This window comes from Dipodomys spectabilis, unplaced genomic scaffold (assembly GCF_019054845.1).
Source record: "Dipodomys spectabilis isolate Male_0828 unplaced genomic scaffold, ASM1905484v1 ptg000032l, whole genome shotgun sequence".
Taxonomy (NCBI): Eukaryota; Metazoa; Chordata; class Mammalia; order Rodentia; family Heteromyidae; genus Dipodomys; species Dipodomys spectabilis.
The window spans coordinates 33,027,402-33,047,804 of record NW_024870709.1 but is presented as its reverse complement, the minus strand read 5'-3'; the positions used below and the strand labels follow the sequence as shown (position 1 = coordinate 33,047,804).

Below are 20,403 nucleotides of genomic sequence, written 5' to 3'. Positions count from 1 at the left end.
CAACAGTATCCTAAAGTTGATGTTAGATGACTTTAGTTAGATTTTTCTTAATTTCTAATATTTACATTCAATGCTATTAAATTCTGAGCACCACCGTAATTACTTTCTAAAAATTTTGGTAGCTAATGATTTTATTTTTATTTATCTCAGAATATTTAAATATTTTCCATTGAGATTTCCTCTTTTATCCATGTATTATTTTCCAGTGTTTGGTATTATCTCAAAGAATTTGTGGTCTGAGAGTAGATATCAAATTTTATTTTTTTTAATTTGTTAAAATGTGTTCCATAGCTCAGATGTGGTTTTTTTGGTACAAATATAGAGCTTGTTAAAAATGCATATTTTGTTGTTTTAGGAAGAAGATTTTACCTTACCTCAGTTAGAATGACCATCATCAAGAAAACAAATTCATTTGTAACTACTTGTATATTACAATATAAATTGTATATATACAATCTATAAGTAAACTTATAAGTACTTATAGATTTATAGGCACATTCTAGTTAACATAAATGATGTCAAATTATATACTCCTTGTGTTGATGTTGTTTTTGTTTAACTCTGTCCCTATTGATTACATACCTGCTGGATCTGTCCATTTTGAATATGGAGGCGTGAATTAACTGTAGTATTGGATCACCTATTTCTTCTTGAATCCATTTTTGCCTCACGTATTTTGATGCTCTATTGTTAGACACAAATGTGTTAAGGATTGTTAAATATTCTTTGAGAATTGATCTATTTATCCTTATGTGATTGCTCTCTTTTGCTATTATAACATTCCTGCCTCTGAACTCTTCTCTGTCACAAAATTCACTTACTATTTAATTTCTTTTGATGTGTGTTAACACAGTATAACTTTCGCCATCCCTTTATATTTATAATGTGTGTGTATGTGCATTTAAAGTAATTTTTTTGAAGAAAACATTTAATTGGATCTTACTCTTTGATTCTCTGTGAAGAATCTCTCTGGTTGCTGCATTTAGATCATTGATATTGAAATTGATTACTGTATAATTGGACTAATATATATCATAATGGTTACTATTTTCTACTTACTGTCCTTGTTATCTATTCCTATATCCGTCATACACTATTTTCTGTCTTTTACAGTGTTAGTTGAAGACATTTTTATGTTTCCAATTGTCTTTTTTTTTTAATCTTTAAATAGTTGTACAAAGGCGGGGCCATATAGCAAAGCAGTCTATGAATACAATGCATCTTGATCTGTGCCACTCCTTTAACATTCTCACCTGCTTTTGGCCCACCCCTTCCTTACTTTTCTTTGTGATCTATACAATGAATTCTTGACTGCATTCTCCCTCCCTTTCCCCCTTCATTCATCTTCTCCTCTCTCTTGGCTGCCCCCTTGGTTGTACCCATTTCCTGGTGATTTTGTTAGACTTCAACCTAGTCTTTCTAAAAGATTATACTATTTCAGCTCTCCACTTGCAAACCACCCAGTATGTTTCCTTGTAGATATATAGGTATATTCTAGCTATCACAATTAAGGAAACCATGTAACCTTTGTTTCCCTGGATCTAGCTTACTACATTTGATATATCTTTTTCAAGTCTTTCCACATCCTTAGGAATGGTACAATAACATTCTTTCTAATAAATGAGTAAAATTCCACTGTGTGTATATTCAATACCACGTTTTCTTGATCCATTTGTCCACTGAGGGGCATCTGGGTTGATTCCATATCTTCCCTATGATAAATAGTGCTACAGTGAACATGCTGTGCTGATGGCTTTATTATTATCTTGTTTGAGTTCTATTGTATCCAATGCCCATGAGTGGGATTGCTGTATCATAGGGTAGTTCTATGTTTAATTTTTTTGAGGAATCTCCATAGTGCTTTACAGTGTTTGAACAAGGTTACATTCCCACCAACAGTGTAATAGATTTTCCTTTTGGCCATATTATCTCCATTTGTTATTGCTTGTTTTCTTAATAATGACCATTCTAACTGGTGAGGTGGAATATGAGTATTATTTTGATTTATATTTCCTTTATGGCCAGCGATGTTGAGCATTTCTTCACGTGTTTATTGGCCATTTTTACTTCTTCTGAAAAGTCTCTCTTTAAGTCATTAGACTATTTATTAATTTGATTATTGTTTCTTTGAGGGTTTAGTTTTTGAGAATTTAATTTTTTGAGCTCTAAGTATATTCTGGATTTTAGGCTTTTATCATCAGATATAGCTGGTATAAATATGCTCTCTTTCTGTAGGCTTTCTGTTTAGCTTGATGTTCTTTGCAATGCAGAAACCTAGAAAATCAGATATACATTATTTTTTAGTGTTGACCAACAGTTTCAACATATGTTTGCAATTAGGCCAAGTCAGCTTTCAAATAATATAATGGCTTCATGGGTTCTGTTGGTATTGTGTAGTAACAAAAATAACCTTTTTTTTCAACTTAGATATTTTCTGTTCTATTCCATTTGTTTTTTAAAACTTATTATTATTATTATCCTTAAGTAGTTGTACAAAGAAGTTCCCATTCAACAAAAGAGTATATGAATACAAGGTGTCTGACAACATTTTCACCCATCCCTCCTAACCCTTCCCTTCTCCCACTTTTTTTTTAAATTGAGATATTTCACAGTATTGTGGAATAGTGATACTTAAAGTCACAAACACATTTTAACCTTCACAAGGCAAATTATCATTATCATGGTCTATAAGGTTCATGAATTCTTTGAGCTTTGACAATACAAATTATTTTTCCCACCTCAGGTGATGTTTACATATCTTTCCTTTTGCTTAGTATAGGCAATTCCCTCTTTCCCTCTCATTCCTCCCTTCCCATCGCTGTCTTTGAGTTGCTTAGTTCTTTTTCTTCTCTTTCCAGTGCAGCTGATGGGCCCCTTTGTTGTATGTTGTTCCATTTCCCGATTATTCTGTTCCTCCTCCTGGCTTCCCTCCATTACGTGCATATATCTACCATCTATATGGTCAAGAACATGGAGTCATTTAGTTATGATATGACAAAATGAGTGGCTGTCCTTTGTTCCTTGAGTCCTGTTTACTTTGTCATATCTGCTTGCATTTTGGCTTTGACATCCACATATCAGGGAGACCATGTGCCATTTGTCTCTTTGTTCTTGGCTTACCTCACTTGGCTTAGTTTCATCCATTTCCCTGCAAATACCGTTATTTTGTCTTTTCTAATGGCTGCATAATATTCCATTGTAAATAGGTACCACAATTTTTGGATCCACTCATCTGTAGTGGGCATCTGGGTTGTTTTCAAATCTTGGCTATTGTGAACAGTGCTGCAATAAACATGGAGGTGCATGTGTCTTTGAATACTGTTTCCTGTTGTTCAGGGTAGATGCCTACGAGTGGTATGGCTGGGTCATAGGGAGGCTATATTTAGCTTTCTGAGCTATCTCCAGACTGCTTTCCAAAGTAGTTGTATTAGTATACATCCCCACCAGCAATGCAGTAGGGTTCCTCTTCTCCACATCCCTTCCAGCATTTGTCATTGGCTGACTTTACGATGTGGGCCATTCTGACTGGGGTAAGGTGGTATCTCAGTGTTGTTTTTATTTGCATTTCGTTTACAGTAAGGGATGATCAATACTTCCTCATGTGTTTCTTTGCCATTTTTATCTCTTCTTCTGAGAAGTCTCTCTTTAGCTCCCTTGCCCATTTCAAGAATGGTTTGTTAGATTTGTGAGGAGTTAGTTTCTTGAGTTCCCTGTATATAATGGATATTAGACCCCTGTCTGATATTTTGCTGGTAAATATCTTTCTCAATTATTTGGCTTTATTTCTAGTTTGGTAGCTATTTCTTTGTCTGTGCAGAAACTTTTTATTTTAAGGTAGTCCCATTTGTCTAGTCTTTCTCCAATTTGTTGTGACCCTGGGACTGTGTTCAGGAAGTTCCTGCCTGTGCCTATAAGTTCAATTGTCTTTTTTACTCTGTCCTGCAGTAGTTTCAGAGTATCAGGTTTGATGTTAAGGTCTTTAATCCATTTTGAGTTGATGTTAGTGCATGGTGATAGGCTAGGTCCACTTTTAGTTTTCTGCATGTGGGCCACCCAGTTTTCCAAACACCAGTAGTAGAAGAGGTTATGATTCTTCCACTGTATGTCTTTGTCTCCTTTGTCAAATATCAACTGACTGTACGTATGCGGCTTTATTTCTGGGTCCTCTAGTCTGTTCCATTGGTCTTTAGGTCTCTTGTTGTGCTAGTACCATGCTGTCTTTGTTATTATGGCTCTATAGTAGAGCTTGAAGTTCGATATCATGATCCCTCCTACATTCTTTCTTTTGCCTAGAATTGTTTTGGCTAGTCTAGGTCTTCAGTTGTTCCATATGAATTTTTGAACTGTTTTCTGTATTTCAGTAAAGTAGGTCAATGGAATTTTAATGGGAATTGCATTGAATGTGTATATAAATTTTAGCAGTATGGCCATTTTCACTATATTAATTCTGCCTATCCAGGAACATGGAAGGTCTTTCCATTTCCTGATATCCTCTATGATTCCTTTTTTTTTTAGACTTTCATAGTTTTCATGAAATAGACCCTTTACATCTTTGTTTGGTTAATTCCTAGATATTTTTTTTGAGGTTATTGTGCTTGGAGTGGTTTCCTTGATTTCCCTTTCTGCTTGTACATTGTTGGTATACAGAAAGGTGATTGATTTTTAGGGGTTAATTTTGTATCCTGCTACTTTGCCAAAGTGGTTTATAAGCTCTAAGAGTTTGAGGATGGAGCCTTTGTGATCTTTAAGTATAAAATCATGTCATCTGCAAAAAGAGATAGTTTAACTTCTTCCTTCCCTATGCGGACCCCTTTAATGTCTTTTTCCTGCCTTATTGTTCTGGCTAAGGATTCCAGAACTACATTGCAGAGGAGTGGGGAGAGTTGCCTTGTTCCTATTTTTAAGAATAGATTGTAGTTTTTCCCCTGTAAGTACGATATTGCTGTTGGTCTGTCATATAAGGCTTTTAGTGTTTTTTGGAATGTTCCTTCTATTCCTATTTTTTCCAGAGCTTTTAACATGAATGAGTGTTGTATTTTATCAAAAGCCTTTTTTTGTGTCAATGGAGATAATCATGTGGTTCTTGATCTTGGATCTGTTGATGTGAGGGATTGCATTTATTGACTTAGGTATGTTAAACCACCCCTGCATCTCTGGGATGAAGCCTACTTGGTCATAAGGTATGATTTTTTTTGACATGTTTCTGGATTCTGTTGGCTAGAATTTTATTGAGGAGCTTTGCATCTGTGTTCATCAAAGAGATTGGTTTGTAGTTGTCTTTTTTGTTGGGCTTTACCTGGTTTGGGGATGAGTGTGATATTGGCTTCATAGAATGAGTTTGGTATTACTCTCTCTATTTCTACTTCTCTGAAGAGCTTGAAGAGTATGGATATTAGTTCCTCTTTAAAGGTCTTATAGAATTCCGTAGTGAATCCATCTGGTCCTGGTCTTTTCCTTGTTGGAAGGTTTCTGATTGCTTCTCTATCTCATTGTAGGTTATTGGCGTATTTAATTGATTTATGTATTCTTTGTTCAGTTTGAGTAATTTGTATTTCTCTAGAAATTCATTCATTTCTGCTAGGTTTTCCTTCCTGTGTGAGTATAGAGTCTGGAAATTTTCTTTATGATTGTTGGATGTCTTGGATGTTTGTTGTAATTTTTCCTGTGGCATCTTTGATCTTATTGATGAGTCTCCTCTCTTCTTTTTTTAGTTAATCTTGGTAATGGTCCATCAATTTTATTGATTTTTTTCAAAAAATTAGCTTTTTGTTTTATTAATTTTATTTTCATTTTTCTTAGTCTCTATTTTGTTCATTTTAGCTTATTTTGGTTATCTTGCTCTGTCTAGCAACTTTAGGTTCAACTTTTTCTTGTGTCTCTAGCAGTTTTAGTTGCATCATGAGATTGTTTATTTGGTCTGTCTCTGTTTTCTTGATGTGAGCACTGAGAGCAATAAATTTGCCCCTCAGGACTGCTTTCGCTGTGTCCCACAGGTTTCTTTGTGATGTGTCTTCATTTTCATTGAATTGTAGGAACTTTTTAATTTCTTCTTTAATTTCTTCTGTAACCCATGTGTTGTTCAGCAGAGTGCTGTTTAATTTCTATGTGTTTTGAGTTTTTTCTACTGTATGCCTTGTTATTGAGAACTAGTTTGATTTCATGGTCAGATAGAATACAGGGTATTATGTTGATCTTGTATTTGCTTAAATTCCTTGTATGAACTAAGATATGATTTATTTTAGAAAAAGTTCCATGGACTGCTGAGAAGAATATGTACTGGGTTTTTGTTGGGTAGAAAACTCGGTATATGTAGGTTAAGTCTGCTTGAGATATGACATCATTTAATTCAGAGACGTGTTTGCCAGTTCTTTGGTTGGTGGACCTGTCTTTTGGTGAGAGTGGAGTATTAAAGTCTCCTAGTATTATTGTATTTGAATCCATCATTTCCTGTAACTCTAAGAGTATTTATTTGCTTAACATATTTGGGTGCACTGATGTTTGGGGCATATAGATTGATAATTGTGATGTCCTCTTCTTGGATTATTCCCTGTATTAATATGTAGTGACCTTCTTTGTCTTTTCTTAATGATTTTAGTGTAAAGTTTATTTTATCAGATATCAGAATTACAACTCCTGCCTCTTTCTGGGGGCATTTGCATGGTAGATCTTCATCCATCCTTTTACTTGGAGTTTGTTTTTATCTTTGGCCGTTAGGTGGGTCTCCTGAAGACAGCAAATTGATAGATCTTGTTTGCTGATCCAATCTGCAGTTCTTTTTCTTTTGATTGGTGAATTGAGTCCATTCATATTTATGGTTATTATAGAGAGTTATATTGTGTTTCCTGTCATTTTCCTACTTTCCTATGGTTTTCTTCCTTCCTTTTCATCCTGTGTTTACTAAGTTGGATTCCTTACAATTTCTATCTGTTATGTGTCCCTGTTCTCGATTGCTTTCTTCAGATTGTAATCTCTCTATTAACATTCTTTGTAATGCTGGCTTATTGTTTATGAATTCATTTAGTTTTTCTTTACTATTTAAAATTTTAGCTTCTCTACCAAATGTAAATTCTAGCTTCGCTGGATATACCAGTCTGTGCTGGCAGTTATTGGTTTCTTTTATTCAGTGTCTGTGTAGAGACATCTGCAGTGATTCTAATTTTTTCCCGTTGTAGTATAGCTCCTTCTTTGCTTTTGCTGCATGTAAGATTGCTTCTTTATTGCTGAAGTCTAGCATTTTTTACCATAATGTGCCTTGCAGTGTTCCTCCTGGGATGTTGCTTGTTAGGTGTTCTGTAGGCCTCTGTTATGTAGGTAAGATTTTCTCTTTTAAGACTGGGGAAGTTTTCAGAGATGATATTAATGAATAAGTGTTGTATTCCTTTATTCTGGTATTCCTCCCCTTCGTCCATCCCAATTATACGAAGGTTAAATTTCTTGGCACAGTGTGCTTGTGCTTGGACTTCCCTTTGTCATTTTTGGGGTGTTTTTCCCAGATCTGTAACTTTTTTTTTTCCAGTGCCTGCATAGTGTCTTCAGTATATGATATTCTAATTTCCCTTTCATTCACTCTATTAACTGTGGCTTTCATTTTGGGTTGCATGGAGGCAATTGAACCATTTATAGTTTCTATGTCGTTTCTTAAGAGTATTAATCTCATCTTTTAGTGCGGTGTGTACTATATCTATTTTTGAGTGCATTTCTTGTTTGAAGGCCTGGATCTCTTTTGATAGCTCATTGGTTTGTTCTTTAAATTTCTGGTCTATTTCTCATTTTAATCCTTGAGTCATTGCTTCTATCATCTCTTGGATATAGTATTTGTCTTCCATTTCTTTCTTGCTTTCACTGGCATTCTCCCCTGTGTGGTTGCTGGCCTTTGAGTCTGGTTTACTATCTTGGCCATTGATGAATCTTGTAATTTTTTGCTGTGATTTTCGCATGTGGATTCAGGGATTGTTGGAGACCAATTCCAGGCTCTGATTGTTTTGGTCACTAGGTGGCTACCTTTGCTTGGTTCTGGATTTTTTTTCCTGAGCAATTGATGTAGCTTGCTCTCAGTGCTAGGATGGTTGAGAGTACTTTACCTGATGTGAGGTTCTGTATTGGATGGGGCTGCTTTCCAGCTGCTGGTCTGGCCCACGAAGGGCTTACTCTTGTCAGATTGTGGTGGGCAGACACACTCCACCCTCTGCTGGGGTGTGCACTCAGGTCCTGACCAGTCAGGAGCAGGCAGTTAAGATAGCTAGGGTTCTTGCCTGGGACACAGGTAGGGTTCCTTTAAGTGGTGGCAGTTCCCACCTTTAGTCAAGGACCAGCAGCCTAGACTTCTTCCATTCCCTCCTAAGAGTGCTCTTGGCCAAACCTGGCAGGCTGGGTGTGCCAGGTGTGCTTGCTGGTTGGTTGCTGGTGCATTTGCACAGCTCCAAGGTTCCTTAGGACCTGTAGCCCAGGTGGTAATGGTGGGCCAAGTTCTGGGGGTGGGTTACCACTAGTGCTGTTCTCCTGTGGCAGTGGGGGTAATGTAGGGGAACATCTCCTTTGGTGTACTTAGTTATCCTGGCAGTGGTTGGGAGCTGTCCAGCGGTACTGTGGCAGGTGGCTGGCTTTGTGCACTGTAGGTTGCTGGTCACCACCGTGTTCCACGTTTGTTGAGATGATGTGGGCTATGCTGGGTGGTGATGCAGGCTGGGTCTGTGTTTCACAGCCTTTGCCACTGTGTATGCTGTCGGGGTCCGCGCCGCGCATCTGGGTTCCTCACAGCTCCCGCCCGCTCCAGGCTGGACTGATTCCATGGGCTGGTGCAGGGTCGTGCCGTGAGTCTGGGGTGCTTCGCTACTGCTGCTGCTGCTGCTGCAGCTGCCACTGCCATCCCAGGCTGGGCTGGGTTGCTTACACAGGCTGATGGGAAGATGGCCACACCATCCAATGAGTCTGGGGTTGTTTACTGCCATCACCGTGGCTGCCACGGCCCAGGGCTGGGCTGGTCTGCGTCTGCGGGTCCCGAGTCTAGGGTCGTTCCCCACGGCTGGGTTGGGCTGCTTATTATGCTGGCCAGGCAGAGGCGTCCTGCTGGGGAGTGTGTGTGTGTGTGTGGGGGGGGGGGTCTTCGTGTGGGTTCTGTGTTCTCAGTTTTCTGTTTGTATTCTCTGGGTCGGCACTGGCTCTTGGGAATCTTCTGGGAGCCTTAGGATGCTTGTGGTTCTGTGGTCCTTGATAGGTCCAGAGCCGGGACGCTTGAGCGGCTCTGCTCCGGCCCGCTGCTTCAACTGCTTGGCATGGAGCCCTGCCACCAGCAAGGGGTGGGGGAAGGCTCTTCCCGCTTTACCCTCTTGGTGTAGGTTCTGAAGTTTTCCCCTTTTCTTTTGTTCACTTCTTGCATCTCTCTGAGTAATCGCCTTTTTGTTGTTGTTGGTCTCTTGGAGCAACGGAGTGTTGAAACGGGAACGCTCTATTTGGTTGGAGAGAGCTGTAGTGTTTCCCTACTGTTCCCACAAAAATAATCTTGATTCCTTTCTTTTTCTCTCCTCTATTGATCTAAAAAATCCTTTATTTTAGAATTTCTTCAAAGCCAAGTTTGAAGTTAAGCTCATATGTAGGGTTCAGGAACTTTTGACCTAGAAAGTTAAAGTAGATGAAGATTTTTTTCCCTCTGTTTCTGCTTTATGTCCCATCGTTTCTCCCTGTTTACAAGGTAAGCAATGAGGAAGGAAGGGGCATGGATGAACCCTTCTTTGTTCTGATTTTAGGATTCACATGAAAATGCTTCGTCTTGACATAGGAGTGATGGGTTCATCAGAGGACCAAGAAAAGAGTTTGCATAGGCCAGCTCATGTGCAGTGCTCATACTGAAACTGTTAGCATATCTGGCCCTCAGCTGCATCAGTAGAATGTTGCCTAACTGTAACTGTTACAATCAGAAAACCCTATCCTTGCTACCAGCTATCTTTAGTGTTCAGCTGCCCACATGCAGAGGCCTTCCCATACTTCCCACCCCTAGCCCCCTGACTATATATTTGACCCTAAACAAAGGACAGACACCTTTCCACTCTCTCCTGTGAGAGAGGTGGCCTTGTCAGCCGCTGCTGACAATAAACTCCTTTGCCGTACATCACTGTCTCCATGGGGTCTTCTGGGATGGTGGCTTTCAAAACCAATCTGTCTGGCTGGGAAAGGGGTTAGTGAAAGTAATTTGGAGAAACTTTGTGCAAAATAGTTGAAAAAAAAAGTGCTTTATGAATCTTCAACCATTAATGCAGTATGAATGTAAGCTTCAAATTATTAGCATACTTCATTTAAAGGCTACTGGTTTCCTGATATATTGAATGAAACTGTTGGGGTACAGTGACTTCTATTCTATTTGAATAGACAACAGTGATTTTATTTTCTCTTTTCTAAATATTTTCTAGATTCAACTAGCCTATGTCCACATGAAAGGAAGATGACACAGAACAATTCATTGCCTCTTGCAGCAGGTAATATGTTTTCTTATCTAGCATGCAGCACTGTGTGATGTGATGGAGTTGACCTTGGTAAAAAGCAGTAGCTCATGATTTGATTCAGGCCACCCTTGTAACTTAGTTGAAGAGTCAGGTGGCCTGAATATTGTAGTATGGGGATTTCGAATGACTTACTCTCTGGCTGATTCTCAAACAAGGCTGTTCTTGCTTTTCTCTAAACCTTTGATAACTTGGAATGGTGGAAAGAAAAGAGCATAGATGTTCTCAAGTCTGTGATTAACTCTTACCTTTTTTCATCTAGGTAAGTGATCTTTATTTCACCGTGAGATATGATAAATAACTATAAGAGACAATTGACACTAAAACTGAGAAGGAAAGATATTAAATGTAGAAGTTAGCAAGAACAAAGCTCAATCATATAAAACATTTTCTTTACCGTAGTTAGTTCTGCTCATGCAAAAGTCATGGACATGCATCACAGGTAAATTGAAACAGATGCTGCAGTTGAGTAATCACCTCTCAGAAACCCTTATCAGTAATGGATACCTTCAGTCAGTGTAGCAGAGATGTGAAATTTTGTGGTGGATGCTGCTTGTATGTCAACAGTGTAATTTTTACCTTAGCACATGGACACAAGGGTAACTTTCATACTTAATTCTGATAATTTGATTGAACATACAGAAATAAAATATAGGATCACATTACAGATCAGTTGCATGTGAGTGGATATATGTAAAGGCTATATTTGATAACACTCTTTTGAAATAAAATCCTTTATATATAAAACTTCCAAAGGGAAGAAATTTCCTCCTTCATACATAGGTATATATGTGAAACAGAAGTAAATATTTCTATTTTTCACCAGAAACACATATTTCTAAGACATCTCAAATTCATCTTCCTAGGTTATATTTTTAGCTCTGTGGATTTCACTGACTTTTGTTATTCTATTAAAAAGTACAATTAAGGACTCTTGTCTCCTTAAGCCTGAATATTAGTTACTTTTAATGAATGTTTCATATGCCATGTACTTGTTACATTTATAATTTTTTGAAATATTACCCTTAGTGACAGACATTTAATTATTCTGTGCCTGATTTTTTTTTTTTTTTTGTCGGTCATGGGGCTTGAACTCTGCTGGGCTTGGGTGCTGTCCTTGCACTCTTCAGCTCAAGGCGAGCGCTCTACCGCTTGAGCCACAGTGCCACTTCCCTGATTTTTTTTTTTTTTGCACTCATCAAAACTTAGGAGGTGAATTCTACATGAATGATTTCTCTATTTTCTGAGGATCACAAGTACATGATAAATTTAATAAATCTAGTATTATCCATAATCAAAAGCCTATGTATAGATTGTATAGTTTCATCTGCTTCTAGCTATCAAGTCTTTTCTTAATTTCCATATACTTGAGACTATGTGTTGATTCATTAGTAATATATAATACAGATTAAATTTGATTTATACTTGTATTTAATTTGATCCATTATATGTATTTGATGAGTGTTAATTTCTTATGTGAATCTCATATTTCTAGAATGCAAAGCAGATTTCTAGTACAGTTTCATGTAATCTGCTTTGTATAAACTGGGCACACAAGGTTCCTCATTAAGCTTTTCTCTTCCTGGTTTTGCTTTTCTGTATGTCCAGCTAACACAACAAAGACGGTACTGGTGGGTGAGCAGGCTGTCCTCTGTTGCCCTCTTCAACACTGGGAAGAAGTGATTGTAACAACATGGGAAATAATCCACACAAACAAGGTTCCCTGCAAAATTGCCTACATGAGATCCACAAATAAGACTGTGAACAATAACTGTACGGATGAGCAAATAACCTGGAACTTCAAGCCTGACCAGAGACCGGATCTTCAGATTGATGTGGTGGCTCTCATTCATGAGGGGTATTACAAGTGTGAAATAGCAGAACCTAATGGGAATTACTATCATGGTTATAACCTCCAAGTGCTAGGTAAAGAATGTCATATGCCATGATATTCCAGATCATCAGATTTGTGATGAAAGCAAATTCCTCCTCAGAGTGAGAAGACTAAAGCATTCTCCTTCTTCCATCTCTGCAGTGCCCCCTGAAGTGAGCCTGTTTCTAGACGAGAATAGAACTGCGGTGTGTAAGGCAGTCGCAGGCAAGCCAGCTGCCCAGATCTCCTGGTTCCCAGAGTGGGGTTGTGTCACTGAGACAGAATCGCCCAGCAATGACACAGGAACAGTCAGGAGTACATGTCACTGTTCAAATAGTAATGTAACTGTTGTGACCTGCTTGGTCTCCCATTCGACTGGCAACAGGAGTCTGTCCATAGAGCTGCCTTCTGGTTGGTAATTCTAGTTTTTGGTTTGATTTTTTTTCATTGTATTGGAGAAACTATGTTTAAAAGGACAAAAAGAGTATAGTGGCAGACAATTTTCACTCAGGGACTCTTCAGTTCCTATTTTACCTTTTTCCTTCTCAAAATACAAAGACATGTCTAGGAAAATATTACAGAAATTTGTTAGTAATAGCAATTTCCTTCCTATATTAGCAGTATTCTATTTTTGAAAGAACTCCCTTTCTTCCTTTTTCCTTCCTTCCCTTTTTCCCTTCTTCCCTCCTTCCCTCCTTCCTTCCTTTCCCTCTTTCTTCCCTCTCCATCTCTTTCTTCTCTCATTCTCTCTCTTCCCTACCCTCTCTGCTAGTACTGGGACTTGAACTGAGGGTTTCATGCTCTTAGTTGGCTTTTTCGATTAGGGTTGACTCTATTAATTGAACCACACCTCTGGTTTCAGCTTTTTGCTGGTTAATTAAAAATAAGACTCTGCTTGATTTGTCTGCATAGGCTAGCTTCAATCCTTGATCCTTAGATCTTCACTTCTTAAATAGGATTATAGGAGTGAGTTCCCTGTGTTTGGCTATTACTGATTGTAGTTGTAGAATGAAATTTAGTTAAAATAGATACATATGATTTTGTTAGAAAAACAAAGCCACCTATAATTTACCTTCATGGAGTTTTAGTCTAGTAAAGTTTTCTCCTCTAGATTTTTCCTGGTGAAGTTTCTTAAATGTCTCATAATAATAATATCTATGATTTAAATTCTGCATTCTCTGCTTTAATCTGACCCCAAGAGCTGAGGGACAGCACCCAGGCCCAGAGTTCAGGCCCCACAACTGGACCCAAAAAAATAAAATAAAATTCCAAGTATTAATTTCAATCAACCTAACCAACATAAAGTCAAATTCCATCTCTATCCTTGCCTTTCTAAAACATACCTGCTGTCTTCATTTTACCCTTGAGATACATACTTTCAAATCTTTTAGTAGTTTTTGTAGTTTTTATAGTTTTCTCCCTTCCTTCCTTCCTTCCTTCCTTCCTTCCTTCCTTCCTTCCTTCCTTCCTTCCTTCCTTCCTCCCTCCCTCCCTCCCTCCCTCCCTCTCTCTCTCTCTCTCTCTTTCTTTCTTTCTTTCCTTCATCTCAAGTAAAGAACATTTATTTGAAAATGAAAGAAAAGCCATAAAAGAAAGTAGTAAAAATTCTCCATCTGGAGAGAAGACTAAAGAGTCCTGAATTGCACTTTTCTGAAACACATGTTTGCTGTGTTCTATCTTACTGTATCAAAAAATATATTACATATCTACTTTCTCTTGTGCTCAATGAATATTTAACATTACTTTATTCCTGTCACACTTCCTTCCTATCAGTTATAGCATATTTCATTAAAGAATCACCGTTTACATTAATTTGAATATGAAAACATTAAATACTGAAAAAACCAACCATGCTTTTATTTATTTATTTAGTCATGGGGCCTGAACTCTGGGCTTGGGCTCTGTCCCTCAGCTCTTCAGCTCAAGGCTAGTGCTCTACCACTTGAGCCACAGTGTCACTTCCCTCTTTTACTGCTTATGTGGTGCTGAGGAATCGAACCCAGGGCCTCATGCTCACAAGGCAAGCACTCTACCACTGAGCCACCTTCCCCTCTCCCATGTGTTTATTTTTAATTTTTGGATTTTTTTGAACTTCATAATTGTTTTGCTTTTTTTGGTTACTTAATGTTGAATGTAGTTGTAAATGAATTATCTCCAACTTCACAGACCAAATTTAGAGAACTTATAGTAATACTATTCTCGTTGTCAGACTTATTAGGTAGTCTGCTACCTTGTTAGATTTTTCTTCAGTTCAATTATTTTTTTAAGTCTTTCTATGCTTTTGGACTTATCAGTCTTGGTTGGTCATATGAACTGCTGCATAGATATTAGCTTTGTCCACTTTCCCTCCATCCTCTACTTGATCCATGTCTACTTAATCTGAGTTCAGTCTTCTAGACACTTGCCTGTTTTACTCTCCTTCTTTTATATGTGAGTCTTCTCTTAACTCTGGCAATCCTTGGCTATTGATTTATTTCAAAATGCACAGTGCCAACTGGACACTGGTGGCTCATGCCTGTTATCCTAGCTACTCAGGAGGCTGAGATCTGAGGACCACCATTATAAGCCAGCTGGGGCAGAAAAGTCCATGTGGGACTCTTATCTCCAATTAACCACTCAAAAACTGGAAGGGGAACTGTGGCTCAAAGTGGTAGAGTACTTGCCTAGAGTACTTGCCTTGAGCAAAAGAGCTCGGGGACAGCAGCCCCCGAGTTCAAGCCCCACCACACACACACACACACACACACACACACACACACACACACACAAATCACACTACCAATTAGGTTAGAAACTCTTTTCTCCCCTGGTGAGCCTTACCTACTAGTCAGCTTCAATACAGGGAAATAGACGAAGATAATTTTTAGAGCTTCCATATATATATATATATATATATATATATATATTCTGAATATATTTTTCCTGGGACCATTCAATCTCTTGCCTTGCAGGGTTAAGTATGACTGTTAGTATTGTAGGAACAGAAATTGAAGTGTGTGTGGATCCATTACACTGTTTGGAGCTCTGACTTCTTTAGATATAGCTTAACAGTCTAGCACTTCATCTCTATTCCCAGTGATGCCTGGATCCTGGACTCTGAGTCATCTTTTTGAGATTCTTTTGCTTCTGATTGGGAAAGAGTACAGCACAGAGGAGTTGGCAGCCCATCTGTTCTAATACAAATTTTCAAGGAAGCTCCCAGTGTTTAGCTCTACAGGCCCTTCCCCATACAGCCTGTTTTTCTATTGCTTTTTTCAGTTTATCTCATCTTAAGCTTAGTTTTACTTTTAATAGTCAAATAACAATTATATAAATGGGTATATAGTGATATTTTTAATATATTTATCCATTGTGAAGTGATTATTCAAGACAAATAGCACATTCATCACCTTAATTATTTAACTTTTCTTTCATGGTAGGAATGTTTAAAATTCTTTCTTTCAGCTTTCTTGAAATATTTCATAGCTTCCTACTCTTTCTGAAGTAGTGAGGGCAACCAAGGTTTCTACTTATTCCTCTGTAAATTATTTGTCATTCTTCTATTCATGTTGAAGAAACAGATTGAAAATTTTTATCTCTTCTTGTCTGCATCCTGTTCTCTTTGTCTGTGCACATTTACAATTCAAAAATTTCTTATAAATATTTTGGCAAGTTTTGCGAAATAAGAAGAGAAAAATGATGCGGTTCAACCATCATTTCCCAATATTCACTCCTGCTGTTTTTTTTTTTAAGAGTCCAACAGTATTTCGGATACTTGTAGCTTTGTTATGTATGAAATGTTACCATCTAGTATTACAATAAAATGCTATATTTATCAAATGTCAGAGTTGAAGGGATCATATAGTCCAGACTCATGTGATGCAGAGATCTCTCCTACATATCAAATAAGAGGTAGTTCATTGGCTTGAAAGAGTTTTACAATATTGTTTCTGTTGTTTTAACAGCAAAACTGCCTGTTTCTTGAACTGGTATGTCCTTGCTGAGCTTTGGACTGGGGCCAGCATTTGTTTTAATGTCAGTGACTTGACAGAAAGATGACTTCAGCGTTAGGATTATTTTTTTCCCAACTACCTTCTTATGATAACCCATTTATTTCTACAATTGGCAACAAAAACGAGTGTACTCTCACTGTAACAGTAAAATTGAAATTTCCCCTCTCTCCTCTAGAAATTCACCATTCATGAATGTTTAGCCATCATAGTATTTTGCTAGAAACTCTAGAGACTGAATTGATAGAGCAATTTTGTTATAATAACTCTTTGAGCTATAAATGAGTTGAAAAGTGTTTAAAACAAAAATCATAGAAATCAATTTATCTGCTGAGAGACATTCTTGAGCCAAATATTTCTAATTTTTAAATAATTTTATATTTCAGGCTCACAGCAAAATCAGATACAAAAACAAAAAGTTCTCATATTACCCCTGACCCCACTCAGGACAGCCTTTCTGTAGGCTTGAAAACATCTACAGGGCCATGTATGAACCAAAATGGTATCCTACAGGATAGTCTCACTGCTGTTAAAATATTTCTGTGTTCCAAGTTTTATCCCTCCTTCTTTTGCCTGAAAAATCACTAATTTCTTTTTCTGTTTCCCTGGTTTTGCCTTTCTGAAATATCTTATAGTTAGAATCATGCAGTGCAGAGTCTTTTCAGATTGACTTCTTTCACTTAGTAATATGTAATTCAGGTTCTTCCATGTCTTTTCATGGCTTGATAGCGTCTCTCTCTCTCTCTCTCTCTCTCTCTCTCTCTCTCTCTCTCTCTCTCTCTCTCTCGGTTGGTCGTGGAGCTTGAACTCAGGGGCTCATTTCTTTTTAGCACTGAATAATACCCTATTGTTTGGACTTACCACATTTCAACCATCTGTGTTTTGAATCTATCATTACAGGTGCCCAAACAGGAAAATCATATGCTAAATACATCATTTCCTCTATTATTCTTTTGATCATCATGGGATTCATTTGTTTCTTGAAAAGCAGCAGCTTCAGGTATTGACTGATAAATGTGTTTTCTTCTTCAGTTTCATTGGACCAGAAAAGAGTCAAAAATATGCAGCTGGTGGACTGGGTAAATTAGCGTGTAAGAGTAATTCTCTCATAATTCCACAGAGCATTTTGAAGGTGGTAGATTTTTGAGCATGGGGGGAAGATAGTGCAGGCTAAGTGTGTGTGTGTGTGTGTGTGTGTGTGTGTGTGTGTGTGTGTGTGTGTGTCTTGAATTCAGGGTATGTCCCAAGACTTTTTGTCAAAGCTAGTGCTCTACCATAGCTCTACTTCCAGCTTTTTTGGTGGTTAATTGGAAATAAGAATCGCATGAACTTTCCTGCCCGTGCTGGCTTTGAAATGTGATCCTCAAATCTCAACCTCCTAGATAGCTACAATTATTGATGTGAATCACTGACACCTGATGTTTTCTTTAGGAGAAAATAATTACAATAATTCCATTTATATACCCGAGAGAAGTTGTATATATTCTATTGTACCAACTTCCCATTTCGTAATTGTACTTCTTTTTCCAAAATATTCTTATTTGGGCACATTAATAACAAGTAATAGTCTTCAATTCATTTCTGATTTATTATTTCTATCAAAATGACCTACAATATTCAAAAGTGTGTTTATTTTTCTTTTTTAAATCTTAATAACGATTTTTCCTGCATTATTCAAAATAATTTCTTTTCTTTTCCTTTAGAAAATGTAAATCAGAAAAGCCAGACTCTATTCCTGTTGTAGAGGAGGTAAGATGAAAAAACAACATTTTCAATTTTTTGTTTTGTTTTGTTTTTGCTAGTCCTGGGGCTTGAACTCAGAGCCTGAGCACTGTCCTGAACTCTTTTTGCTCAAGGCTAGCACTGTACCACTTAAGCTACAGCACAAGTTCTGGCCTTTTCTGTTTATGTGGTACTGAAGAATTGAACCAGGGCTTTATGTATGCTAGACGAGCACTCTACCACTAAGCCACATTCCCAGCCCATTTTCAATTTTTAAATCCATATGATCTGAAATCTAGCCACACACTGTAATTTCCCTCAATATTAGTATTTTTGTTTTAAAAAATCCAAAAACCTCTGATTTTTACTATGCTAGTCATCATTTGTGCATGTATATTTGCTTATTTAATGCTATTATACACTACTGAACCTCAGATTTTTAACTCATAAACTTTATCCTAATCACATATTTGTCTCATTTGGACTGTTATCCTTTAAGAAATCAAGTAATTCTTTCTCTGTTAAAACCATACCCAGTTATTTTCTTTTTGTGAGGTACTGGAATTTGAACTCAGAGCCTTGCATTTGCAAGACAAGCACTCTACCACACCTCCAGGACTTTCTGTTTAGTTTTTCTTTTCAAATAAAGTCACTTACTTCTTCTCTGGGGCCATCCTGGAACCACAGTCCTCCCAGTCTCTCCCTCCTGAGTAGCTGGGATTATAGGAATGAGCCACGTGCCCAACAAATTTGTGACTTCTCTTTTTCAGTACCATTGCCATTTCCCTCTTTCTAAACTGAAAATCTAGCCTGCTCTTTAATCTCTTATAACTCGTGGTTTACTAAGCCTTTGATTCTCACATCATTCATCTCTGTACTTTCATACACAGAATGAAAATATTTTGTCTAATTACATTAGAATAAGGCTTTGCTCCTATGTTTACTTAGGGCCAGAGACGAAATATATGTGGTATTGGTAGATACAGTAGGGCACCTGTTAGGAAATCATGTGTCTTTCCAATAATGCTTTCTAGCTTTTGTGAGTTGACTTGGAGTTCTCTCTTAGGATGAAATGCAGCCCTATGCGAGTTACACAGAGAAGAGCAACACACTCTATGACACCGCAAACATCGCAAGAATTCCTCAGTTCTCTGAAAGTGAATTGGAGTGTTTAAAATACTCAAATTGTGCAATAGAGTATAGAATGGAAACTGAGTTTCCTCCGGAGTGACTTCAGACAAAATAACCATTAACAGTTTCCTATGTGTTCTTCCAGAAATTTCTTCTATATATATGACACATCTATATGCCTATAATATATGTATACATTTGTATCTGTTTACATATGTGTTTATATTTGTGTTTACATATATGTGGATATATATGTACACACACAAAAATCTGTCGTCACAAATAGGAACATATTGTAATGCTGTTTTGTACTCTTGAAAAACTAATAATGTGAGTCTTGGAAATGCTTTTGTATCTTGGAAACCTTTTCCAGCACAAGCAAAACTATCTCATTCTCTTTTAATGGCTCCATAAATTTCATTGTACAATTACAGTATAGTTAATCACAGCCTTTGTAATAGACATTTAGATCATTTTAAGTGTTGTTTGTGGTCTAAATAATGCCGTGTAGAATGTTTCTTGTGGGCACAGCTTTCTGTGATGGTGTACATCTTTAGGATAATTTCCTTGAGTGGAATTGTGAGGTCAGTTGGTATGCATTATTGATAGATATGTCAAATTGTATCAATTTACATTCCTCCAACAGTGTTGGAATGTGCCTTTTCATGTATTCTTATTTTTGTATCTACAAGATCTCTTTTTCTTAGTTTCCATTTTTCCTTTTCTCATTAACAAGTTGGCTTAATAAGATATATGATGATTATAATAACTATATTATTTAATAAAACTGGATTTATGATTTTTGTCACATTTTTCATGTTTACAAGAGAGAATGCATGTGTGAAGATGTTATAAATTGGAATTGTGTATTTTTATGGTGCACATACTGTTCTAATGTATTTATCATAGGGTAACTATCTGTGGTCTACATAGATAGCTTAGCATGCACTGTGGAGATGCCAGATTCTGTATCACTTAGCATGTAGCTGTCATAAAGTATCTACATGCTAAGAAAGTGCACATGGAAGGATATAAACTTCTACTCTAAAATATAAATATCAATATTGATAGTTTTTTGATATCAGAACATATTTTATGAAAATGATGAAAAATAAAACTTTCTGTTCCATAGGAGGAAAAATAAAAGGGTTTAATTTGTTTTGGCTTTTGAAACAGAGTCTGGCTAAGTAGCTCA

The 20,403-nt window shown here is 37.2% G+C and overlaps 1 protein-coding gene across 1 annotated transcript in view; it reads left to right on the top strand.

Moving 5' to 3' along the window:
• Nucleotides 1-20,007, top strand: part of Cd200r1 (CD200 receptor 1) — a 31,023-nt gene extending 11,016 nt beyond the window's left edge. The window contains exons 2-7 of the mRNA XM_042677021.1: nucleotides 10,404-10,469; nucleotides 12,102-12,419; nucleotides 12,529-12,777; nucleotides 17,256-17,355; nucleotides 18,059-18,104; nucleotides 19,144-20,007. Of these exons, the coding sequence (XP_042532955.1) occupies nucleotides 10,404-10,469; nucleotides 12,102-12,419; nucleotides 12,529-12,777; nucleotides 17,256-17,355; nucleotides 18,059-18,104; nucleotides 19,144-19,308 (944 nt within the window). The 3' untranslated portion in view covers nucleotides 19,309-20,007. The remainder of the gene's footprint in view (nucleotides 1-10,403; nucleotides 10,470-12,101; nucleotides 12,420-12,528; nucleotides 12,778-17,255; nucleotides 17,356-18,058; nucleotides 18,105-19,143) is intronic.
• The last annotated feature ends 396 nt before the right edge of the window (nucleotides 20,008-20,403 follow it).